The sequence below is a fragment of the Panthera leo genome, chromosome B2 (assembly GCF_018350215.1).
Source record: "Panthera leo isolate Ple1 chromosome B2, P.leo_Ple1_pat1.1, whole genome shotgun sequence".
Taxonomy (NCBI): domain Eukaryota; kingdom Metazoa; phylum Chordata; class Mammalia; order Carnivora; family Felidae; genus Panthera; species Panthera leo.
In genome coordinates this window covers 98682088-98708602 of record NC_056683.1, presented here as the reverse complement: position 1 = coordinate 98708602, position 26515 = coordinate 98682088, and the positions used below count along the sequence as shown (strand labels likewise).

The 26515-nt window shown below is 38.7% G+C and overlaps 2 protein-coding genes across 7 annotated transcripts in view; one reads left to right on the top strand and one right to left on the bottom strand.

Annotated features, from left to right (window-relative positions):
* Positions 1-16755, bottom strand: part of CDC40 (cell division cycle 40) — a 60499-nt gene extending 43744 nt beyond the window's left edge. Inside the window, exons 1-3 of one of the 2 annotated variants that reach the window (XM_042939568.1) lie at positions 16429-16755; positions 16030-16276; positions 3000-3086 (exon numbers count right to left, since the gene is read on the bottom strand). In XM_042939568.1, the coding sequence (XP_042795502.1) occupies positions 3000-3086; positions 16030-16218 (276 nt within the window). In that variant the 5' untranslated portion in view covers positions 16219-16276; positions 16429-16755. The remainder of the gene's footprint in view (positions 1-2999; positions 3087-16029; positions 16277-16428) is intronic. The other variant, XM_042939569.1, reaches the window with a different exon arrangement.
* A 292-nt stretch (positions 16756-17047) lies between these two features.
* The window catches only part of WASF1 (WASP family member 1), a 70404-nt gene continuing 60936 nt past the window's right edge, over positions 17048-26515 (top strand). For 2 of the 5 annotated variants that reach the window (XM_042939567.1, XM_042939563.1), the window contains exon 1: positions 17048-17224. The gene's annotated coding sequence lies outside the window, so the exon portion shown is untranslated. Of the gene's footprint in view, positions 17225-17560; positions 17701-17859; positions 18083-26515 lie in introns of those variants that run through there. The other 3 variants (XM_042939564.1, XM_042939566.1, XM_042939565.1) reach the window with 3 other exon arrangements.

The following is a 26515-nucleotide window of genomic DNA, read 5'->3' as shown; positions in this document are numbered from 1 at the left end:
TCACCCATTTAGCCCATCCCCCCACCCACCAACCCTCAGTTTGTTCTCTCTGTATTAAGAGTCTCCTATGGTTTCCCTCCCTCTGTTATGTTATTTTTCCTTCCCTTCATCTGTTGTGTTTCTTCAATTCTACATGAGTGAATTCATATATTTGTCTTTCTCTGACTGACTTATTTTGCTTAGCTTAACACACTCTAGTTCTATCCACTTTGCTGCAAATGCTGATTTCAAGGGGTACATGCACCCCAGTGTTTATAGTGGCACCTCTCAACAATAGCCAAACTATGGTAAACACACAAACATCCATCGACTGATGAATGGATAAAGATGCGGTATATAAAATGGAATACTACTTGGTGATCAAAAAGAATGAAATCTTGCCATTTACTGTTTATGTTTTTTTTTACGTTTTTATTTTATTTTTGAGAGAGAGACAGAGTGTAAGCAGGGGAGGGGCAGAGAGAGAGGGAGACACTGAATCTGAAGCAGGCTCCAGGCTCCGAGCTGTCGGTACAAAGCCCGACGTGGGGCTCGGACTCATGGAACCGAGCTGAAGTTCAGACGCTTAACCGACTGGGCCACCCAGGTGCCTCAGCCATTTATTATTTTAAATACTACTTCCTCCATGAAACTTTTTCTTATCGTTACAACCAGACACAATCTCTCCTTTAACTTGAATAGGACTTTAGGCATTCTAGGAAACAATCTTGGTCTCTATCGTTTTAGTGTATGTGCTGCCGAAGCGAGCATTCTATCTTTTAAAATAACACAAAGCATTGGGGCGCCTGGGTGGCGCAGTCGGTTAAGCGTCCGACTTCAGCCAGGTCACGATCTCGCGGTCTGTGAGTTCGAGCCCCGCGTCAGGCTCTGGGCTGACGGCTCGGAGCCTAGAGCCTGTTTCCGATTCTGTGTCTCCCTCTCTCTCTGCCCCTCCCCCGTTCATGCTCTGTCTCTCTCTCTGTCCCAAAAATAAATAAAAATAATAAAAAAAAATAACACAAAGCATATCCTCTCTGGTAAACAGGAGCTTGAGGAGAGGGGTTATATCTTGTTTCTAACAATGATTGTTTCTAACAATGGATTCTCAAAATATGGAAAGCATATCCTCTCTGGTAAACAGGAGCTTGAGGAGAGGGGTTATATCTTGTTTCTAACAATGATTGTTTCTAACAATGGATTCTCAAAATATGGGAACTTGAATTTCATCCAGCAAAGTTCCTGGTGACACCTTTCCATACTTTGCAAATTACACAGATCCCAGTCATAAAATTCTAAGTTAATTATCTATTATGTAACAGACAATTCATTTGGCAACCAGGAAAAATTGTAATTTTTCTTCACTTTTCCCTCTCATCACTCCTTTCTCAAATTGGTGACAAGCATCAGTGTTCCTAACATAAACTAATTTATATATTGAATGGGAGGCTCCCTAAAACAAGAAAAAAAAAGAACAGATCATTAAAGGATTGGTAATCTCACAAAGACAATGATACGCCTAATGCCTCATCAATATCACCAAAAAAAAAACTTCATCTTTTAAATTTTGAAAACAGTAATCACACAGCAATGTATTAGTTATGCACAGGACCTAAACATTTAAGAGAAAGAGACTTCATATAAAATGCACTGACATAGGAAGGTCACGCGCGCGCGCGCGTGCATACACACACACACACACACACACACACACACACACACACCACACTACTTCCAAACTTTCTCATTTCCTGAATTTAGTGGCCCTATTTTATTGAAGTACTTTTCATTTAAAAAAAATCATGAAGCATATATGTAACGTACAACCTTTCTTCACCGTGCCAGCTAAAGTGGTGCCAAGGGATATGAAACAGTCTATAGGTTCAATAGGCTAGAAGGACTTAAGAAATAACAGAATAAAATTTAAAATGTGCTGCAGTCTCAGAATATGAGCATGGGATTTCTGCTAACTGGACAGCCGGAGAACCGCTACAGGGATGTCTAAATGCTAGCACTGACATCATCAGCTGTGCTACATTTTTCACTCGCCATATTTCAAGTGACTACAGAAACCTGAGCAGGCAGATTATATAAAACAGCTTTATGACTGTTTTATCAAAAAAAGGACAATGTATGCTCAAAACCAGAAAGTATTAAAAAGTACCTCTTTCTTCATTCAGCTGCAATAAAATATGGCTCCTCACCCCCATTTTAAAGCGCTTCTTACAGATCCTGCTACTGAAGGCTTAGTTTTTTGTTTTATAATGACCATTTTCTGGCATCTCCATTTTCTCAGCCAAGCATTCTTTCCCTTTTTGAAAACAAAATAGCTATAAACTTCATTTTTCTACAAAGACTTTCCTAAATGGACAGTTTTCACTGTTTTCCTTCCTTCCTTCCTTCTTCTTTTCTTTTCTTTTTTTGCCTTTTTTCCCCCTCATCTTCTTTGTGCTTCCATCAGCATTAATCATCATCACCACCACCACCACCACCATCATAAGATGTCTCACACAGAGCAAGCAATACACCCTGTGACTACTTCTGAGCAGTGAACACATTAGCACGGCACTCCTTTTTTGCATTCATCACAGGAGCATTTGTAACCAGATGTTTCATAATACACTCCGCACTGATGATGCTAATAAAACAAGTTCTTTTTCCCTTATGGTTAATTTAAAATACTCCCTTAACAATACTGAGGAAGATGTTAACTACGTTCACATCTAAGAATCAAACATTTTAAAATGTCTTTTTTCAAAAGACAGAGTTCCATTCTATCAGATAGTTGTATGTTGGTAGACAAACATGAGCACATTTTTAAAGGTACAATTTCTTTTTTTAAAAAATTGAGATATAATTGACACATAACAAGACATGTTTTTTGAAAGTTTAAATGTATATTCTTGTGAGAAAACTCCAAAAACTCACTGTTTATCTACCTATGTATAATTCAAATGCATTAGCAAAAGGCAGAATCTTTTTTTTTTTTTTAAGGCAGAATCTTAAATATAATGTTTTCTCACCTCAGGAGCAAACATGGTCTCATAGGTAGGATTATACTGAACCTCTTTGACTGCAGGGTCAAGGTGAACTCCGGTCTCCAAATCTTCCTAGAAGAAAACCAAATGAACGTTAAAGATCTGACAGATGAAAATTTTATTTTAGAAACTACATTAAGATCATACTAGCCAGCTTAACAGTAATTTTATGATTATTACACGAGTACCATATGATTAATATTTCTAATAATCAAGGACTAATAGAAGTAATGTATATAGGTATAGAAGTTAGAATGCATAACAAAATTTTTTTCCTTTCAAAATACTGACTTTGTCTCATCTGAACATATTAAAAACTTTTCTAAATAAGCTAATAAGCTACTCAAAGCCTTAAATTAAGAGAGTCCAACTCCTCTTTTTTTATGAACTCAAAACCTCCAGTTCCAAATTCAGGATAACTCCTTCTTTATTCACCAAACCTTATTAGCTATACCCAGATGGCACATGGTTCAGGACTGAAGAAGTGGCAGGACCCTAACATTCTAAATCTAAATCTTACACTCTATGCCAATGTTTCAACCGTCTTAAATTCATCCCCTAGCTTTAACAAACACAAAAATCTCACGTCCACCGGAGAATCACTGGTGATCTCTATTTTGTGTAACCCCAACACTTACAAATACCGTAATTCCCAAATTGGCATCTCTAGTCTGGACCTCTCCTCTGAACTCTAAAGACTTGTGTATCTGACCTTTAACTCAACATCTTTTCTCCCAGGATTTCTAATGGACATCTCAAACTTGATATATCCAAAAGTGAACTTCTGGTCAGCCCTTCCCAATGACTTCTTCCAGCCTCACATCTGCTCGCGCAAAAACTCCTGGAGTTATCCTTGATTCCTCTTTCTTTTACGTTGTACCTCCAATTCATCAGCAGATCCTCTAGCTTCTACACACATCTAGAGTTCAACAACTTCTCAAGTCCTCTTTCATGGACATCTCACAACCCAATTTATCAACTCGCACCTGGATTATTGCAATAGTCTCTGAAATGGGCTCCCTGCTTCTACCCTTGTCCACTCACAGCCTCACTCCATGCAGGAGCTGTGAGATTTTTAAAAAATATTAGATTATGTTACTCCTGCTCTAAACCCTCAGGTAGCTTCTCCACTCAGAGTAAAAGCCTAATAAAGGTGTAAAGGCTCATTACCAGTTGTTCTCAGAAACTAAGTATGGTTCCCCTAGGTAGTGTTACAAGGCATTTTTGTCTTCCTGTATTGTTCTGCCTGATTATTTACATATTAAAAACGTGCTGTTCATACGTGTTTAATTTACACATTAAACAGGTAATAAATACCTTTCCTTTACTTATGGTACTCAAGTTATATTTAAAAATTTTTAAGAAAGTTACATATCATCTGTGAATTATACTTCAGTAAAGTGGAATTACAAAATTACTATTACAAAATGAGGATGTTTGAATCTAATTGGTTGAGAATTATCCTCCCCCTGAGATCCCAGAATGATCTGTACCCCCACTCGCCTCCATAAACTTCTGTATTCATCTAGTCCTGTGCCGATGCTCATTAATTCCAGCCTCACTGGCTCCTTTGCTATTCCTAGAATTCACCAGAGGACAATCCTGCCTCAGGGTCTCTGCATGTACTGTTCCCTTTTCTTGGAATGTTCTTTCCCTGGATATTCACATGATTGGTCTCTTTTTCAGGTCCCTGCTCAGTTTTTCCACTTTCCTCTTACTTTGCTTTATTTTTCTCCATTACATTTTTCATCATCTGACATGTTTATTTATTGTCTGGATTTTGAATGCACAAATGTATCTTTGAACCCTAGAATTATCCCTATCACATCACCATCTTTATTCTGTTGGTCTTTTGCTGATGTGACATACATCTGTCAACACAATGCATAACACAACTCAAAGTAATAATCAAAAAACATTTTTAATGTTTATTTATTTTGAGAGAGAGAGAGAGAGAGAGAGAGAGCGAGCATGTATGTGCATGTGCACACAAGGGAAGGGCAGACAGAGAGAGGGAAAGAGAATCCTAAGCAGGCTCCGCACAGTCAGTGCACGGGCCGCCACAGTGCTCAATCCTCAACATGAGATCATGATTGAATGGAAATCAAGAGTTGGATGCTTAATTGACTGAGCTACCCAGATGCCCCTGAAAATTTTTTTTTAAAGGTGAGATATCAAAAGGGTGCCTGGGTGGCTCAGACACTGGTTGAGTGTCCGACTTCGGCTCAGGTCATGATCTCACAGTTCGTGAGTTTGAGCCCTGCATCAGGCTCTGTGCTGACAGCTCAGCGCCTGGAGCCTGCTTTGGATTCTATGTCTCCCTCTCTCTCTGCTCCTCCCCTGCTCACACGCTGTCACTCTCTCTCAAAAATAAATAAAGATTAAAAAAAAGTTTTTTTAAGGGTGAGTGACGCTGCAGAAGAAGCAATGCTACTGACAAATGAAGATCTGGGAGACTTAGAATGACTAATGACAAAGACTAGGAAACTGACCAAAGAAAATAATACTGTAGGCACACAATTATTGTTCCAAAATTTTACCACTTCTAAAGCAACCCTCACCCAAAGCAGCCAACTTAGTTTTTCTACTTCTCAGAGATAGAGTTCTTCAAATATGACTCCCTTAAACTTCCATCCTCTCTAGTTTCAAAACTGTATCTTTACCTTCTCTTGTCTTTCTCATGACTTCAATCTCCACCTTAGATTTTTATCTGCAACCTTGACCACACACTTGGCCTCTGGATCCATATATGCAACTGCTTACCGAACTGCATTATACGGATGTTCCATAACATCAAACACTTTGTGTCCAAAACACATCTCAATCCGCCATGCCTCTACCTTCACTCACTAACAAATAAGGCACAGAATCTTGATTCCATTTCTGAAATATTTCTCCGACAACTCCACTTCTACAGTCCCTCTCCACATCCCTGTCTCCACTATTCTAGGACAGACTCCATCATATCTTGTCTATTCTAATACCTCCTTATCTGGTTTAATACACTCCCACTTTTGCCATATTAGACAAATTACTGATTTTTAAAAATATCAAGTACTTGCATCTATTCTGTGCTGTTGGCAATGGCACACTCTTTGTTCCTTATTGTATATCCCTTTATTATCTGATAATATGTCATCTTACTTTCTCTTATACCTTTCCTCCTCTTGGCTCAGGAAAACTGCTTTTCCATGGTCCTAAGGAATGTTGTACATAATTCCTTATAGCAATTGTGATACTATATTATTTGTTGCACATGACTTTTACGAAGATTTTATATCCTCCCTGCCTAGAATGCAGAGAATTTAGTGTATGTTCAATAAATTTGTTAAACTGAAGAAAGAAAAGTCAAATCCAGAGAGAAATTAAAGAGGGTGAAGGCTGAATAATGATCACCAAATCTGGCAATTACATCACAAAAAAGCCTTTGCCAGAATGATTCTGGTAGTGGAGTAGATAGAAAAGCAGTCGTGAGAGACAGAGATATAATTAAGGATTTAGAAAAAGAGGACAGTAATAGTTTCTACTCTCTCAAGACATTTGGCAATAAAGCAGAGATGGGGTGCCAGATTGAAGGATTTTCAAGGTAAAATTAAGTCTGTTAGCTCCCTCCTTAAAAAAGAGACTAAGCTGAGATTTAGTCAATTATAAGCTACAGGATAGGAGAGAGTAGGGAGAAACGCATGAAAAGAATGAGGGGAGGGGCGCCTGGGTGGCTCAGTCGGTTAAGCGTCAGACCCTTGATTTCGGCTCAGGTCATGATTTCGTGGTTTTGAGCCCCACATTTGCCTCTGCACTGACAGTGTGGAGCCTGCATGGGATTCTCTCTCTCTCTCTCTCTCTCTCTCTCTCTCCCTCTGCCCCTCCCCCACTTGCATTCTCTCTCTCTCTCTCTCTCTCTCTCTCTCTAAATAAACTCAAAAAGAAAAAAAAAGAATGAGGGAATAATCAATGGTGTGGTTATCCTGGAAGAAGTGGGAAGGACAAGAATCGAGGACACAATTGGAAGGTTAGCTTCTGAAAAGAGGAGAGCCTTCTCTGAGATGAAACAGAGGTGACAAAGGATGGGTAATGGGTGATAGATGTTCGGAGCCGGTGGGAGATGTTGGGACTCATAACCGATTTTATTTTCTTTGAGTAGTTGGGGGCACAGGCCTCTTCACAAACCAAGTATGGTAACTTCAAATTCATTTATTGATTCAACAAATATTGATTGGGTGCCTCCTATGTGCCAAGCACTGTTCTAGGCCCGCAGAAGCAGATAAAGCTCTCTGACCTTCTGGAGCTTAGAAAGTGGGGGAGACAGATAATAAGCAATATACTAAGTGAATTACAGAGTTTGCTGGAAGAGGGTAAGTGCTATGAAAAAAAAGGGCTTAACAACATTAGTACTGACTCACATTATCTCATGTAATTCCTACAACACTTCTGTGAAGTAAGTATTAGCAACATTAAGTCGCTTACTCCAAGATACTAATAGAATAAATGGGAAGGGGGAAATTTTCAAGTAACCACAATGAACGATATTAAAGAGACACATTAGCAACAAACGAAAAAAACCACTGGCGGGCTATCAGTCAGGGTGCTTAGCCACAAGCAGCTAAACTCTCACAGACTGTTTAAACAATACTGAATCCTTTCTCTTAGAACTGCCAAGAAGGGTGGAGAAATAGGCATATTTCAGTTTGGGGAAATAGGCATAAGTGAGGGTGAGTATACAGATGGAATCACAATTGAAAATCAATCCTACCACAGAGCCAGTCCACTGAGGACAACAGTTTGCCATTACGGAACATCATCACTAAATGACTGTGGCTGCCACTGGACACTGCTGTTGAGACTCGTGGTCTGAGAAACGAGATGTTGGCCACCACTGCCACTGAAGATACTCTTTCCTTGCTTCTTTGTGGAAGAGCTTTAGATTAGAATTTAAGTGAGTGCATTTGTCTGCTGAGCCCAAGTTAAGGTCCTGAGCCTTAAATAAAATGGAATTAGGAGAATGAGAATCTGGGCTTTCAGGCTCTGAAGGTCGGGGCAGCAAGGGCTGTTCTTCACATGAAGACTCTCAAGGAAGGGGATTCAAATGTCGGACCATCTAAAGAATGATACGTATACAGCTGACCTTTGAACAATACAGAATTAAACTTATATACAGATTCTTTTCAATAGAGTACAGTCCTGTGTGTTTTTTCTTCCTTCTGGTTTGTTAATGTTTCTTTGAGAGCGAGTGCATGCATGCACGTGCACACGCAAGTGGGGGAGGGGCAGAGAGGGAGACACAGAATCCGAAGCAGGCCCTAGGCTATAGCTGTCAGCATAGAGCCCAATGCGGGGCCTGAACCCTGGAACCCTAAGATCATGACCCGAGCCGCAGTTGGACACCCAACTGACTGAGCCACCCAGGTGCCCCCTTCCTTATGATTTTCTTAATAACATTTTTTCTCTAGCTTCTTTTATTGTAAGAATATAGTATAGGGGCGCCTGGGTGGCTCAGTCGGTTAAACGTCTGACTTCGGCTCAGGTCACGATCTCGCGGTCCATGAGTTCGAGCCCCGCGTCAGGCTCTGTGCTGACCGCTCAGAGCCTGGAGCCTGTTTCGGGTTCTGTGTCTCCCTCTCTCTCTGACCCTCCCCCGTTCATGCTCTGTCTCTCTCTGTCTCAAAAATAAATAAATGTTAAAAAAAAAAAAAAAGAATATAGTATATAATACATATGCCATACAAAGTATGTGTTAATTGACTATTTACGTTATCAGTAAGGCTTCGTCACCAGTAGACCACTAGTAAAGTTTCTGGGTAGTCAAAAGTGATAGGTAGAATTTCAACTGGATGGTGTGGGGGAGGGGTTGTGTCCCTAACCGCTTCCTTATTCAAGGGTCAAGTGTATATTACCCTAAAATGCACACTAGAATCTTCACTGATTAGAGATAGTATCTGCCTAGTGTTGAATAGTAAAACTCAGTACCATAAAATTAAAAAGTCATACACAAATGGCTTCAACTGCATAAAAACTGAATTAAATGTGTCTCTCTCAATATTTAATTCTAGTATAAACAGCTTAAAATAAAGCTTAGCCATATTCATGCCTCCCCAATGTATTTTATAGAATACAGCTGCTAGAACCACTTTTTTTTTTTTAAGTTTATTTATTTTTGAGAGAAAGAGACACACAGCACAAGTGGGGAGGGGGGTAGAGAGAGAGAGGGAGACACAAAATCCAAAGCAGGTTCTAGGCTCTGAGCTGTCAGCACAGCCTGACGCAGGGCTCGAACCCACGAACCGTAAGATCATGACCCGAGCTAAAGTTGGAGGTTTAACTGACTGAGCCACTCAGGAGCCCCTGGAACCACTTTATAATATAGTTTAACACATTTTTCTAAATAAGGGTATTTTAACTTTGCATTATTTTGAATGGAGTACCATGAGATGGCAAATTTTAAATTCAAAGTATAACTTAAAAAGAATTACTCTTTATACGTACAACAGTGGCAACTAATAAAAAATATAAATAGGTCTCAGTCTGGTTCCTGCTAAAATTATAGAACAAATTGGACAACCCTCCAGAAAGTGAAGAGTTAGTAATTATAACATTTGATTAGAAAAACTTGGACAATACCACAACCTTGTTTTAATACCCATGAGGAGTTCAATAATAATTAAGCATGCAATTAAGATTACCACAGAATTACAAAGGATTTCTATTCCATTTTAATTATCCATAAAAATTAAAGTACAGTGAGTGAAGGGCACCCTATGGGTCAAATAAGTTGAACAAGTTATCTTCTCTTGATTCAAAGAAATTTGAGAATAAAATGAAATAGTATTTACTTCTGAGTCCTTTTCACATTTTTTACTGTTGCACAAATAAGAATATAGATGTGAAAGCACTTTGTAAACTATAAAGCAGAACATAAGTATTAATCATTACTATGAACTATTTATCAATTTATAGTATAGGTTTTTTTCCCGAAAAAGTAGGAATGAGTAAACTTTCTAAGATGGAAGTTTAAGTGGATGTCATAAAAGAATAGAAATTCACATAAAGATATCCTTTGGGTTTGGCTCTTAACAAATGCAGAGGAAAAAGGTGATCTATTTGAAGCTTACGAGTATGAGTAAGATCACCCAAAAAGAAATTTTAAAATATGCTCAAAATTAGAGGCAGAATTTTCATTTTACTCGAGTTGGCTATGCCAAAGCAGGGAATGCATTGGGGAAAGGTAACATAGTCATGGACTGAAATGAGAGAATGCCAGGTCTGCTTTTTTATTTTTTTAATTTTAAAGTCAATTAACAAGCAACTCTTGCAACCCAATAGGGCTCGTTACATGATTTCCAAAGTGCAAAAATCTGATAGTGCTGCATCGAAATACATTTTTAACCAGAAAATAATTGTTGTCACACACTGGAGAACACAAATATGTTTAACTGGAGTTCTAGAATAAGAGAAGAGCAGGACTAAAATAGTATGTGGAAATAAGAACTGAGAACTCTGCAGAAACACTGAAAGATCCACATTCCAAACCAATGAATTCCCAATTAAAGAAACTCTACAAATTCTGAGCAGGGCAAACAAAAAGATATCCACACCTGGGTATCCCATAAGGAATCTAAAGACTGAAAGTACACCCCAAATAAAAGGGGGCAGAAGGTAAGGGTCTTAAAAGCAGTCCGAGGAAAAGAGAACAGCTACAATGACAGCTGACTTGTTATCAGTAACAGTGAAAATCAGAAAATAGAGTATTTTAAATATGTTGAGAGAAAAGAACTGTCAGCTAAGTAAATGAAACTTGGTGAAAAGATCCTTCAAGAAAGATGGTTAAATAAAAACATTTTAAAGACAAACGAAAACTGCAAGCTGTTGCCACCAGCTACCCCTCACTAAAGGACATCAAGTATGCACAATAGGCAGAAGGCAATCTCTTTGCATATGAGATACAGGAATCAGCATAACTCACTGCCATCTTCTGAAATTTAAATATATATCAAAAAATACAGGACAATAATAGCTAAAGTAGGGGTAGTGGAATGTTAATAAAACTGCGGTGTTCTAAGTTTCTTGCACTGTTCAGTAAAAAGTAAAGATATTGATTAATTCAGATGTTTTAATTTCTAGGGTAATCAAAGAGCAGAAATGAGGGCATAATTTACAAATGGGTACAGGGAAAAAAACCAGAATGATAAAAAAAATCAATCCAGAAGAACGGATGCCTAGCATATTAATTTTCTATCTTCTTTTCCATTACCTGTATTCAAGACTACACTTAAAAAAATATATTGCTGGGGCATCTGGGTGGCTCAGTTAGTTAAGTGTCTGACTCTTGGTTTCAGCTCGGTCATGATCTCACAGTTTCATGGGTTTGAGCCCCCGTGTGGTGCTTGTACTGTCATTGGGGAGCCTGCTTGAGATTCTCAGTCTCCCTCTCTCTCTGCCCTACCCCCCCACAGGCGCTGTCTGTGTCTCTCAAAATAAATAAATAAACTTAAAAAAAAATTATTGCTATGGCCGCACCTCACAACTTCTGGTGAGTATTATTTTCCTTATTATTCAGTTCAAAATATTTACTACTATTATTATTTTTGATTTAGGTCCATGGGCATATTTTGGTCCATGTATATGTGTGTGTATATGTGTGTGTGTATCTTTATATAAAAGATACACACACACATATACATATACATATACACACACACGTACGTATGTATCTTTTTCAGGCAGGATCCACACCCAGCATGAAGCCCAACAGGGGGCTTGAACTCACAACCCTGAGATCAAGACTTGAGCTGAGATTGAGTCAGATGCTTAATCTATTGAGCCACCCAGATGCCCCTTTGCTCAATATATGCTTTTTCTATCTTACTTTTGATCCTTCTGGAAATCTTAGCAAGCATGGCAAAAAAAAAAAAAAAAAAAAAGAGAGAGAGAGAGATTCAAAGAAGGAAAAAAATACTGTCGTATTTGCATCTGATAGGACCATAGGACTATGTAAGTAGTGAGATCAGTAAAAAAAAATTAAATAAATAAAAAATAATGCTATTTATGAATATATTGCATAAAAATATGACACACCTAGAAATACCTTCAGCAAAACTATGCGAGATACTTATGGAGAAAATTATAAACTTTGGAAGAAATTAAAAATCTAAAGAAAACCTAAACAAATAGAATATTGTCTCCAAATTGATCTGTGGTTCAATGTAATCAAACAAAACCCTACCTGGGTGTTAGTAAAACTCTACAAATCAATTCTAAACTGTATTTAGAATTACAGGGGCCAAGAATAGCCATGACATTCTTGAATAACTACAACAAAAAGGGGTTAGAGGAATAGCCTCACCAGAGATCAAGCCATATTATTAAAAATGTTCACACCATACACAATAATCTCCTACAAGTCAAAAGACAACCCAATCACTTCAAAAAGAAAAAAAAGTCTAATTACCAATAACATATATGAAAAGATGTTCAATCTCATTAGTGTTCAGGGAAATGGATTAAAAACACTGAGTACATTTATAATCTTGTCAAAATGCTTGCGATTCGTCACAATAGTTAGTCAAATATAGATGATCATATCTGCATGCTTCACATCTCCTCCCTTGGTCATTTCTCTATCATTACATTTACTATGTGTAAGGTTTTGTTTGTTTTGCATGTAAGTGTTGGTTCACAAACAAATGATAATTAATGTCCCTTATTCTCTCATCATAGAACCTTCATCAACTGGAGGGGTCTAGCCCCAGTTGTGTGCTCTGCTTCTAATGGACCTCTGGTGCCTTATGCGACCTCTCTTCCCGGATTATTTTACTTCACACTTGAGGTGATTGAACTAAGTGAGTTCTAGAGACATTCCATCACCCCCACCCAATAAGTGTACATTGATTCTCGATGTACATGCTTTCTCAAGACTTTCTTTTTCACTTACTCTTTCATTCATTCTCTCACCAAATATATTTCCCTTAATCTTGTATACTAGGCATAGGAGACATGAAAATAGACACAACCATGTCTGGTCCCTAGGGTCTGACAATAGTCCAGGGTAAAGAAAAAGTGAACAAGTCACAGCAATGCAACAAGTGCTACGACTGAGGTACAAAGGGGGCCGCCTGGACAGAGGAGGGAACATGTGCACTGAGACTGAAGGACAGAATTTGGAGGTGGAGGGAGCACAAGGCATGAGGAAAGAGATTTCCAAGCAGAGAGACTTGTATGGCCAAAAAATCTAGAGAGGGAAAAAAAAAAAAAAAAAAAAAAAGGCTTTTGGGGCTTTATAGAGAGTTCAGCATGGGAAAATGGCAGGCCTCATGTTACACAGGAACTTGGAAATTATCCAGTAGCAACATGGTATCTTTGGGCAGAGAAGTGATACAACACTGGAATTTAGAAAGATGACTCTGGGCACACTGTGAAGGAAAGAATGGGCTATGGAACTAGGAAACAAGAAGGAAAAAGTAGAAAGACCAGTTAGAGGGTTATTATAATTGTCTTGCATTAGATAGAAATGATAAGAATCTGAAATAAAATATTTGACAACTGTCATTGTGTCACAATGATAGGACCCACCACCCAAGAGTAGCGGTTGAAAGAGAAAGGAACATCAAGAATGATTCCTGGGAGAAGTAAAGAAGATATAAAGTAAGGCTGTATCAGTGAAAGTGGAGAGGAAGAAATTAATTTGAGGAACGTTACAACTGTCTGAAGGACAAGCTTCAGGGGCTGAGGAAGAAGGAAAAGGAAGACGCTTCTGTTTTTGGCTTGGACTAATACGGGGGTTGGGAGATCATTAACCAAAATGGGAAAAACAGGTGAGGTGGATCTTGAGGGGGAAGAAAAATTGTTAATTTTTCAGCACATTGGATTGGAGGTGCCTGAGTACCATCCTGAGTGAGAAGTGTAACAGTTCTGGAGCTAGCAAAGAGGTCAGAATTGGAAATAATAAGGACGGTGTGTCTGACACTATTATAAGTGCTTAATGTGCTTTGTGACAAGCCTATCTTCGAGACAGGTATTAGTGTCATCCCGACTTTACAGATAAGAAAAAACCCTAGGCACAGAGCACTTAAAGTAACTTATCCAAGTTACCCAAGGTCACCATTTGGGTAAGTGCTGTAGGCAGGATTTGAATCCTGATAGTCTTGATTCCAGAGCCTTTGTGAACCACTTCACAGTGTTCACCTGGGAGTCATCAGAAGCACAGACTCAAGTTGAAGGCATGAGAGAGTATGAGGCGTGCAAGGGGGACTAAGGGCCGGGTCCCAGGAAACCCCAATGTACAAGGGAGGACAGAAGAACAGGGGATCAGAAGACTGAGGATGGCCTTATGGAAGCCAGAGGGAAAGCAACTTCCGGGAAACAAGAATAATGTCACTTGATGCAGATATTCAAGTCAGACAGCAGAACTTGACACGTTCTCACCTTTCTCAGGGAGAGTAGGTAGTTTCCCAAGAGGCCAGGGCTAGGTTGCACTGGCTTGAGGAGAAAATGAGATGAAGTGAGAGCTCGAAAAAGTTAAGCTGTGAAAAGAATGAGGACTCAGGAGGTTGCTGGAGTGATACAAGTTTGGGGAGTTTGTTTGGTTATAAAGATAGGATTCTAAGCATTCTTTCATACCACTTGATTAATAAAAAGTAAAATTCGTGAAAGTTTGCAAAAGACTTAAAATTATAACACTAGACTTGGGAACATCTTTTTCTTGGTTTGATTTTTTTTTTTTTTTTTGAAGTATAATTAGCATACAATGTTATATTATTTTCTGGTATACAACAAATTGTTTTGACAATTGTATAGGAAACATCTTACATGCAAAGCAGTTTTTGTACACTGCCTCCCACCAGCACATCTTGAGCTTCTGGTCACCCCCATCAGGCTCTACTGGGCCTATATTACCAATTGGCGGGTGTTTTTCTCTGGTTCTAGACATGCCAACCTTTCCTCAGATCTTCAAACACACTAAGCTCCTTGTCATCTCAAAACTTGTTTTCTTTGCTTTAACTTTCTTGCAAAGTTTCCTTTGTCTGGAAACTCTTGCCTTATCTTGCACATGGCTGGCTTCTTCTTCTTCAAAGCTGCTTTTACAGAGAAGACTTCCCTGACCAATCTATGGAAGTCATACTCCTACTTAATTCTCTATCACGGAACTTTTTTTTTTTTCATTCATAATACTCAATCGAATCTGCAACCGCTTTACTTGCTCACATTTCATTGGCTGTCTCTTCCACTAGCATGTATGCATCATGATGGCAAAGATGTCTGGCTCCTTGGCCTCTGTGTCTTCAGCCCCTAGAGTAGTTCCTGGCAAATAACACGTCTTCCGTAAATATTAGTTGAATGAGCTATACAATCCGTTTTCTCCCTCTATCACCCTCCTCAACTGGGATCAGCACGCTGTTTCTTAAACCGAAGGCCTTTTCTCGCTTTACTGACATATATAATCACAAGGGCTAAACTAACATTATTGCACTTTTATTAGATACCAGAGTCTGCGCTATAAGCTACATTTGTATCATTTCACTTACATAAAACTCTCATACAGATACATACTTTAAAAATAATCTCTATTGCACAGGTAATGAAACACAGGAGGTTGTATAACTTGCCGAAGTTCGCAGAAGTGGTGGAGCCGTAACCAGAATCTAGTTCTAACTTCAAAACAAACCAAGGCGGGGACACTGCTCTCTTCAAGTCAGAGTACATAGTCTGGTTTGGGAAGTGTCTGTTTTACACCTGCTCTACACAGGCCACATCCTAATCATAATAAATTAAAGTTTCACCACCTCCCCTTCGCCCTTCCCACTGGCTCGATGGAGGGAGAAGACAGCGGGGAGCAGTGGAGCACTGTCCTGAACTTTCAAGTCCCGGCTTCTCCCAAGGAAGATGCAGGTAAGGAGAAGAGACCCGAGCGTTAGCAACTTGTATCTCAGCACTGAGGCAGCGGTAACCCGGGGCCTAACAAGCGACTGCCGGATTTTGGAGCAGAAGCAAAGTCCCGCACTGCATCAGTGGCCACAGCGCTTACCTTAACTGCCACCTCCGGAGCCGAGTCCACCGCCACTGCCAGAGACGGCTTGGCCGAAGCTGATTTAGTCAAGTGCATGAGGGAGTCGGAAGCTGGCAGCGAACACCGTCCACCCTCACTGTCCGAGTCCGATTCGGACCCTGAACCCGAACCATAGGACGCAGCCAAAGATGCAATCGCAGCCGACATGACTGCAACCGATCCTCTGCGGAGACCAGGCCCCGGCGGAAGAAGCGGCTTCCAGGTCCTGACAGATTAGCATGACACACATTACTTACTTCCTTTGCTAAGAGCTCATTTACGACGTCTTTAAGCTATAATCAATTAGTATTTGAATAAGTATAAGAGAACGCAGAATACGAAAATGTTTATCTAGGGAAGTAGAGAGAATTGTGATACCTTATAACTTTCAGGACCTATTCGGCTGGATTGAAGACTACGAGTTCCGAAATACCCTGAGGTCACGAGGTCCAACACTCCCGGCGTTCAGCGCGGCGGGAAGTGGAAGAGGCATAATGGGAAGTGTAGTTTAGGGCGAGGGGCGGGGCGAACTGGGCAGGCCTCTCTTTGACCACGCCCCTGAACGGATGGTTCATTCAATTGGCTATCATCTTCCCTCACTCCCAGGCCAAGCACTGTTCTCTCAGTCCCCTTCCCCCAAATTGGAGATTGGGCAATACCATACAGCCTCAGGAAATGGGGGGAGAGCCGTATTCATTCCCTCTGTTGGGTGAGTGGGCGGAGGCTGAGTTTTCCACCACGGCTGCACCTGGGCTCTGGGAGCTGAAGAGGAAAGTGAGAATCTTAAATTGGAAGACCTTGAGTGGTGGAGAACAGCTCCTGATGGGAAGGATGGGAGATTAGGTGGCGAGGTCCAGCGATTCCCCCTGCTTCAGGAGCGGATCTCCGCGCCCAGTTGTGGAGCGTCGCGCGCGGGGAGGGGGCGGGTGGGGGGCGGCGGCGGCTCGCGGTGTTGTTCGCTCGCGCGTCGAGCACACGGTGGGTCCGGCGACCGGCGGGCGCCGCAGGCGGCGTTCCCAATAGCCCGGTGCCTGGGCCGCTGCCCGGAGCGGATTCCACTCCGGAGCCTGTCGCTCCTGGAGGCTCTAGGTGGAGTCCCGGGAGCTGAAGGGGACCGGCGGCCGCCGCCGAAGCATGAAGAAGGGGTAAGGCAGGAGCCCCCCATGATTTCACGGTGAGCGCGAGTCTCTCAGGAATTGTTTTTTGGTGGGGACAGGGTGCTGGGAGAGGAACTCTTTCTCACTGGCCAGAACGGATGGAGGTGTGTGTGGCGCTCTTGCCCGGCAAAGGTGACGGGGATGGGCGCGCCTCCCCCGCGCCGGCCCCCACCCCCATTCGCGGGTTTCCAGAGCTCTGGCCGCCCACCCGCCTGCCGGGCTGGGTGCCGAGGCAGACGGCTGGCCGGCGCGCCTGGGTCTCGGTTGCAGGGACCGCCCGATGCTGCTCTAGGCGGGGAGACTGCGGGTCTCACCTGGGGTGCCACCGCCTGAGCGTCTCTGCCCCGTCGGCCACCCCCATGCCGCCTCGCTCTGGGGGCGGCTGCAGCGCCGGCTGGCAGCGAAGCCTCCGCTCGCGCTACGTGCGGGAGGCTCCGTAAAGCCGGCTTGTGTGCGTGTTTGCGCCGCGCGTCTTTATATTACAGCCATAAAGGTAAAGCGAGTGCGGGGATCCCTTTCTTCCCCCGAAGGGAGGTGGGGGGGGGGGGCGAAGCGGGGCGGTCGCCTCTGATGCCTGGTAATGGGGGAGTGCCTCGGGCAGAGTTAGGGAGCCGCTTACTCAGCTCCGTTGTCGGCAGGACTCGCCCATTGTGCCACCCAGATAATTATTCAACTATGCAGCATCCATTGCACCTTTCCCATTTTTCTTTTCCCCTTGCTACAGCATGCCCCCTAGCTTCGGTACTCTGACGCCTTCTCTTGCTTGCACTTGGCGGATGAGGAACTGGAATAATGATGAAAAGAAAGCACATCTGACCTGAACATTCACAACCTGTCCTAGAGCCGATTAATTAACTAATCCCCAGCTAGACTAGGTACTTTAATACGACTCAATCTAATCCTATTCTTTTCTGTATAACGTGTTCTTTGGATTATGATTTAATTTTTTCTTTGGTGTTAGATTCACCTATTAGTTAAGTCTTATTTTTTTGTCCGGTAATTTATTGGTTATTCAACCCGTCTAATGTTCCTAAATTTAACATATGTGATAGGTAACTTTCATCTTTCTAATTGTTGATAGCACTGTATCATAATTACAAATGCAGTCTGTCTTTGAACTCTCAGGAACAGTTTTTTCCGTATCTAAGTTTCTGTTAGGAAAGTATTTTTATTTATGGCGGATATTTGAATAAAGTACTCATTCAAGTTTTGAATGAGAAAAGTTTTGTATTTCTTTATTTTTCAGTAATGGAATATTTTACTGGTAATCATAGCCTTCAGTTGAATGAAAGGAAGCATCTAATATTTTAGGTGGGGTTTTAACTGCCATAATGAGCATTCGCTAATTTCTCTAAATTTTTTTTTCAGTCTTTGCCATATTATGTATTAATTGTTAAGAATTTTTCTCATTTTTTTCGAACTTCTTTCTACAAGGATGGGCAGGCTCCAATTTTGCATGATCTACCTGAAAGATGAAATATTTTTTGAAAACAGAAGAAACAACTGTTGGTTACTTGATTATTATGTTAAAAACTGTTTGCCTTTCATTACTTAAAAATAAATGATTCACTACCAAAAATAAGTGTTCCTTTTTTTTTTTTTTTTTGTAATCCTCCCCTTCCAGCTTTTCTCCTTTAAGCTTGTTGCCATAACCCTCTTGATAAAACAATTGCATATAGGCATTGCAGAGGCAATTGATTTAAGGTACAGTAATTGTTTTATGTCCTTTGGAAGTGGCGCACATATAATATAACTTGATGGTGTAGGATCAGTTGCTTGGTTAGAAAATGACCTTGCAATCTACAAAATGGACACCTCTGTGCCTTGGTTTCCTTATATGCAAATGGTGGAAATACTTATTTATGCCACTGAGTAGTATGCATAAATTCAGTAAAGATGTTTTCATAATGCTTTTAAAGAAAATTTAAATATTTTAGCTGATGGATGATGAAAATATTTCAGTGTAAAACACAAGGAAAAAAACGTCAGGATATTCCATGGCATGTCAGAATGGCTGATTTACATTGAATTTTGCTTTGGAGATGTATGGCTCTAAATTGAAAAATGTTTCTCATCCATCAAAAATTTTTAATAATTGTAAATTTAATAGACATTATAGTTAGTACCTATATATAGTTATAAATGTAAGTATCATTTATATTGATAAAAGTTATACGACTTGGTAATAAACAAATACAATCTTGAATTAAGTTTGTAAAAAAAATTTTACAAAAAACGTTAAGGCCCTTTTTATTGAAAAATTTGCAGATAACATGATCCATAGTACATAGTTGTGATCATTTGTAAGGTATGATATAGAGTTTTATTATTCAGGCTTGTAAATAAACACATACTCAGACATAATGTGGTAATAATCTATAATATTACATTTAATTATACATTTTGCTTTATTTTCAGAATAGGTTAAGCTATCCATTTCCAAGTGTTTGGTTTTCATTATGAAAGAAATGGTATTAGGTTTTGATTTCCTTATTGGAGTATTATTAACTCAGTTTATTTTTATAGTGAAAGCTACTATGAGAATATTATGTTATTAAGACTTCTACCAAAGTTGTATTTTACCAGAGCTTTGTGGGGAAACTTCATATAGATGATAAGTTTGTTGAAATGTCTTTAAAATTACTATTGTATAGTTTGTTTTTTTTGAGAATGAATTTGATTACATTTTTAATGTTTTCTCAAATGACCAACTTAAAATTCAGCTGTCATTGTCTCTTGGGTAAATACAGTTAATTAAAGGTTCTTCTAAGTTCCTTGAAGACAGGAACTAAGCTAATGTTTATTGTCACAAATCCAAAATTGCTAGCATAGGGTTTAGCAAATAGTAGAGACTTGTTTTTGTCGTTGCTGGACAAATAAAATGAATGAGTGAAGGGTATCCATTGATACAATATACTGAGTAGAAATTTTTAAAAATAGATTTATCAAACAAATTTTAACTCATGAAACATAGTTTTATCTCAGGAGAAAAGACAAAATGTTTTGAAAGTGCTTTGAACTTTATCTGTTCAAATAGAATTCCTTTACCCACACATTTTTGGAAAGAGCACTAAATACTGCATAATATATATGAGGTCAACCTTTCATTTATAAAATGATTAATTTTCTTACCTCTTATAGGTCACTACATGAAAAAGTACAGTAAAGGTTTTTTGTTGTTGTTTTCCTAAATTAGATGAGTATAGAAATGTGTTTGATTCTTTTTTACTTCAGTTTTTTAGTGAAATATTATTTAAAAAGATGTAAGTAAATTACAGCCTGTGCTAAATGTGCCTGAATACTGAGTTTTAAAAATAAATGACTTCTGAGGTGGAGTTTTTTTATAACGTAAAGAGTCTTGTATTTTTAACTTATCATATTTAGTTTATAATTTTCAGTCTTTGTGTATTGCTGGTTCCTAATTTAGCAGGAGATCTATATTTTAAAACTTGGAAAAATGGTTTAGAACTTGGAACTTTCTCAAAAACAGTATGCTTAGTGGTTAGATTCACAGACAGCCTACCAAATTCAACCCATAATATACTTAGATTATAAGATTAGGCTAATAATACCAGAGAATTAAAGAATATTAATAATAATTAGGATAAATACTATATCGAAAATACCTACACTATGTACAATAATTTTTCTTTGGGAATTTTCCTTGAGATGCTAGGAATACATTTCTCTTGTGTTAGACATGACAACATTATTAGGAACTTGTCCTCTAACATCCACTGGATGTGAAGAAGAGGATCTTCCTCAGTTCAGTGAGCCTTAACATTATATGGGGCAAGAGGTGAGAGAATGAGAGAAATTAGAAGGAGCTAGGGTCTTCTATGTGACGTTTGACAAGTCATTTTACCTTTCAGGGTCTTTGGTTTTCTCTGTTATAAAAGGAGAAGGTTGACATAGACCTCTCTGAGATGCCTTTCAGTTACAAATAAAATTCAAAGGCACTTCAATGCTCAGTGTAACCACTTTTTTCTGAGAGTTCATTTTTCCTTTCTAATGTTCCTGCTTTATATACCTTCTCTCATGGAATTTCTTCTTTCTAGATCTACCTCTGAAAAGATTATAGTCTTTTTTTTTATCATCTAAAAATTTTTTTTTCATTTATTTATTTTTGAGAGACAGAGAGAGCACAAGTGGGGAGGGGCAGGGAGAGAAGGAGACAGAAATCCAAAGCAGGCTCCAGGCTCTGAGCTGTCAGCAGAGAGCCCGACGTGGGGCTCGAACTCACAAACTGAGATCATGACCTGAGCCAAAGTCAGACGCTTAACCTACTGAGCCACCTAAGCGCCCCTGAAAAGATTATAGTCTTAATCTTCTTCTGTCATGCCTATTCTTGGAAGCAAGACTTTTTAGGTTTTTAAAGGAGTTTTTTGTAATGTTTGTTATTTTGTCTGCTTTTATTTTTATTCTACTTTATTTTTTTAACTCCTAGCACCACCAAGAAACAGAATTAAGATGATTTGGTTTGTTCTTTTGTTTTTTACTGACAGTGTTTAAGAAAAGTCAAGGTAGATTTTATTTAAACTTGGGAGAATGATCATATCCAGTGAATCTCCAGAGAAATTTTTTTAATAAGGAAAATTATTGGAACTAAGGTTTTGGAGTGGGTTTATGAAGGTAAAATGATGGAATATGACCTGGGAGTAGGGTTGTCAAACAGATATGTTTGGGATATCTTGCATTTTTATTTGCTAAATCTTTCAGTCTTACTTTGGGTGCTCTAGAACTTTGGGCATGGCAGGAGCAGAGGTGTGGTATGGTTGGAAGCAGAGTGAAAAATAGAGTTTATGAATTCCTTGAGAACAGAAGCAGTTTCGTTGTTTTGGTTGGTTGTTTTGCTTTGCTTCATTTTTGTGTTTCCAGAATTAATTCTTTAAGTTACATGGATATTTGAGTGGATACAGTTAATACAAAGATTAGCAGGTAAGTGATTCTCTTAGGTGGAAAGATCAGGATGCTGTGAGAAAATATATATATATATAAAAAATATATAATATATATATAAAAAATATATAAAAAAAATATATATATATAAAAAACATGTTTTCCCATGTGGAAAAAATTGATATTACATGCTTGCTATATATGCAAGTCACTGTATAGCTACTGTTATATTTATTATTTTACTTAATACCATAGTTCTATTAGAATTTAATGGAGGAAGAAGGTTAATGGAAATAAACAAGTGGTTTATTCTGCTCAGCAGAAACACAGGTTCTCTTCCCTTTCCTCAGTAAGTTACTCTGGAGCAGCCATTCTAGTAACTTGGGAACAGTAATTCTGCCTGCCTGCTACTCTTCCCCTCGTCTGTAATTGGTCAGTCTACTGGTGATACCACTTGTCCCATGCTAAACCAATTATTCACTCAGCACATAATATTGAAGACCAAGTAGGTGCTAAAAGTATACCATAGAGAGCAAAACAGGTCTCAGGTCTCTTAGAGGTAACAGTATGGTTAGACAGATAATGAACAAATACACATATCTGTAATTAGAAATTGTGGCGAGTGCTGTAAAGGAAAAGAACAGGGGACCTGATTTACCTTGGGAGTCAGGGAGGGTTCTTTAAGGAAAAATTAGTGGAAGTTAGCTATGAGAAAAAGGAAAAGATCCCAAGAATACATGTTAAAAAATTTGGAGGTAGGAAAGAGCTTGGTAGGTTCAACTAAGAACTTAGAAAAGGCCAGAGTAGATAAAGCTCAACTATATAGTGAAAAAGAGGGATTGTGGCTTAATGTACAGTTGTAAAGGTAAATAGGACTCAGACCATGTAAAGCCTGCTTAAATTAAGTCTTGTTTCAGTTAGAGCTCTGGATTTTAAGTGTATTGGGGAAAGCCATGAAGGGTTTTAATCAGGTTAACAACTGGACTGGATCTGTCTTTTAAAAAGATCACTCTGGGAGATCAGTCACAATCCTGCCCGTTTTTGTTGGTGCAGTTCTAGACACCTTCACTAAGCCAGGACAGTCAGAGCTTTTCCTGAGTTCTAAGTGCCCAGAGGTTTGAATAATTTGTTTTTTCCCCAGTGGCTGAAACTATAAGACATAAAACCCAGGAACTGTTAATGGTGTTGTTTCTTGTCATATGAACTAAATAAACAGAATAGGAGAAGCAGATGCACAGAGTCCCCACTGTATTCACCTATCTTTGTCCATGGTCCTGAGATTGGGTTCCAAGAGACACCTGAGTGTAATAATAATAAAAATCTTTGTAATAAGTTGTCCATTTTTTCCCATAAACTAGTTGGAATTGTATTTCTGGTACTTGGCAGCCAACCACCCAAGACCCATCATAGATTAATATGTACAAGGTCACATGTCTAATAAAAATGTTAGAGGTAGAATTTGAACACAGATTTTAAAATCCCTTTTTTCCTACTACCCTGTGCTGGTAAAGTGCTACATATTAAACTAATGGTTCTGACGGAATTCTAAGGAGGTGGAAGTTGGATGTGGTTGACACCTGTTAGGTGATGATGGCAAGCAGTGTTTTATTTTGGGTATGTTTGACAATGGTACAGTTTCCTGCCATTTTTTCATCTTGAGTAACTGTTAATCAAGTCTACTGTAATAAGTTAATGTTTCCATACTGAAATTCATTTGAAAAGAAAAAGAAGAGGCACCTGGGTGGCTCAGTTGGTTAGCGTTAGACTTTTGTGGTTTGGGCTCAGGTCATGATCTCACAGTTCATGAGTTCAAGCTCTGTCAGTGCAGAGCTTACTTGGGATTCTCTCTCTCTCTGGGATTCTCTCTCTCCCTCTCTCTTTCTGCCCCTCCTCCCATCAAAATAAATTTAAAAAAAAACTTTAAAGAAAAAGCTTGCATGTCAGGGCATAGATTAACTTATTTGATTTTTCTACCAAAAATGTGAAGTCTGTCAGTTTTTCACGTTATGCTATGAAAGTAAGCTTTTTTGTGTTCCACTCTTTATTTAGACTCTGTTGTCTTCTATGTGTCTTATATATCTTTTTGGGCCAGGATAAATTTTGTAACATACATGTGCTAGAGATGATGTCAGAAAATTGTAGAAAGGTTAAGGAAAAGAGAACAGAAGAAGCATTTTGTATTTTAGTTGAGGATGAAGACTAGCAATCAAAAATATTTTGTTGATATATTTGGTTTCATTCATTTTCTGTGTTGATTTCCTGTTTGCAGTTTTGTTTATTTTTATTCTATTTTCTGCTGTGTCTGCTTGCTTTAGGCTTGTATGCTTTTCTTTCCATGGTTTCTTAAGATGGATCCTGAGATTATTGATTTTAGATCTTTCTTCTTTCCTAATGTATGCATTCAGTGCTCTAAATTTCCCTCTAAGCACTACTTCTGATGGATCCCACACATTTTGAAGAGTGTTTTTTTCATTTTCACTTCAAAATATTTTAAAATTCCTCTTGAGACTTCTTTGACCCATATGTTATTTAGAAGTGTGGTGTTTAATCTTCAAATATGTTGGGATTTTCTAGCTATCTTTCTGCTATTGCTTTCTATTTTAATTCCATTATGGTCTGAAAGCATACATTCTATGATGTCTATTCTTTTAAATTTTGGAGGGTGTATTTTATGGCCCAGAATGTGGTCTATCTTGGTGAATAGTCTATCTGAACTTAAGAAGAATGTGGTTTCTGCTGTTGTTGGGTGAAGTACTATATAAATGTCAATTAGAGCCAGTTGATTGATGGTGTTATTCAGTTCAACCCTATCCTTACTAATTTTCTGCCTGTTGGATCTGTCATTTACTAACAGAGGTGTGTTGAAGTCTCTATAATAGTGAATTTATCTATTTCTCCTTGCAGTTCTATCAGATTTTGGTGTTCTGTTGTTAGATGTATATACATTAAGGGTTGTTATGTCTCCTTGAAGAATTTACCCCTGTATAATATGTAATGCCCTTCTTTATCGTTGAAAAATTCCCTTGCTCAGAAGTCTGCTTTGTTTATAATGAATATAGCTACTCTTGCTTTCTTTTGATTAGAGTTAGCATGTCCCCATCCCTTTACTTTTTATCTATATATATATCTTTACATATAAAGTGGTATCTTGTAGACAACACATAGTTGGATTTTTTTCATCCACTCTAACACTCTCTTTTAATTGGTGCATTTGAATCATTCACATTTAAAGTTGTCATTGATAAGTGGATTAATATCTATCATACTGTAATGTTTCTATTCACTACACCTGTTCTATCCACCACCACCACCACCCCCACCCCCACCCCCACCCCCACCCCCCCATCTTTTTGAGCCTTCTCTGGCTTTAATTGAGCATTTTATATGGGTGCATTTTTTCTCCTCTCCTCATATATTGATTATACTTATTTTTTAAATGTTTTTTAATGGTTGTCCTAGAGTTTGCAGTATATATTTACAACTAATCTAAGTCCACTTTCAGATAACACTGTGCTACTTCACAGGTATTGCAGATACTTTATAATGGAGTATTCCCAATTTCTGTCTCCCGTTCCTTATAACATTGCTGCCATTCATTTCGCTTGTCTGTATGCTATAATCACCTGGAACTTTGTGGCTATTACCACTTTGAACAAACAGTTATATGATACAATCAGAGAGGATTAAAAAAATAAAGATTTTTATCTTCTCTTTATCCATTCTCTGTGGCTCTTTCTTTATGTAGATTAGAGTTTCTGACCTTTTTCTCTAAAGAACTTTTTTTCTTGCAAGGCAGGTCTACTGGTGACAAATTGCCTCAGTTTTTATTTGGCTGAGAAAAGTCTTTATTTCTTTTTAATTTTTGAAGGATAATTTCTCTAATAACAAAATTCTAGGTTGATGGTTATTTCTTTCAACACTTGAAATATTTCACTCTACGCTTTTTTTTTTTTTTTTTTTTTGCATGGTTACTGATGAGAAGTCCAACATAATTCTTATCATTTTTTTCTCTATAGGTAAAGTGTTTTGTTTTGTGTTTTCCTGACTTATTTCAGTGTTTTTCTCTTTGTTTTTAGTTTTCTGTAGTTTGAATATTATATGCTTAGGTATAGATATTTTGGTATATGTCTTGCTTGATGTTTTCTGAGCTTCATGAATTTATGGTTGGCTTCTGTCATTAATTTTGGAAAATTCTCAGGCATTATTACCTCAAACATTTCCTCTACTCTTCTCTTTCTTCTGGTATTTCTTACGTATATGTTATGCCTTCTTTTATTGTTCCACAGTTCTTAAATATTCTGTTTTATTCATTCTCTTTTCTCTTTGCATTTTATTTTTTATTTTTTTATTTTTTTATTTGCATTTTAAATGTTTGGGAGGTTTCTACGGATACTTCTTCAAGCTCATTG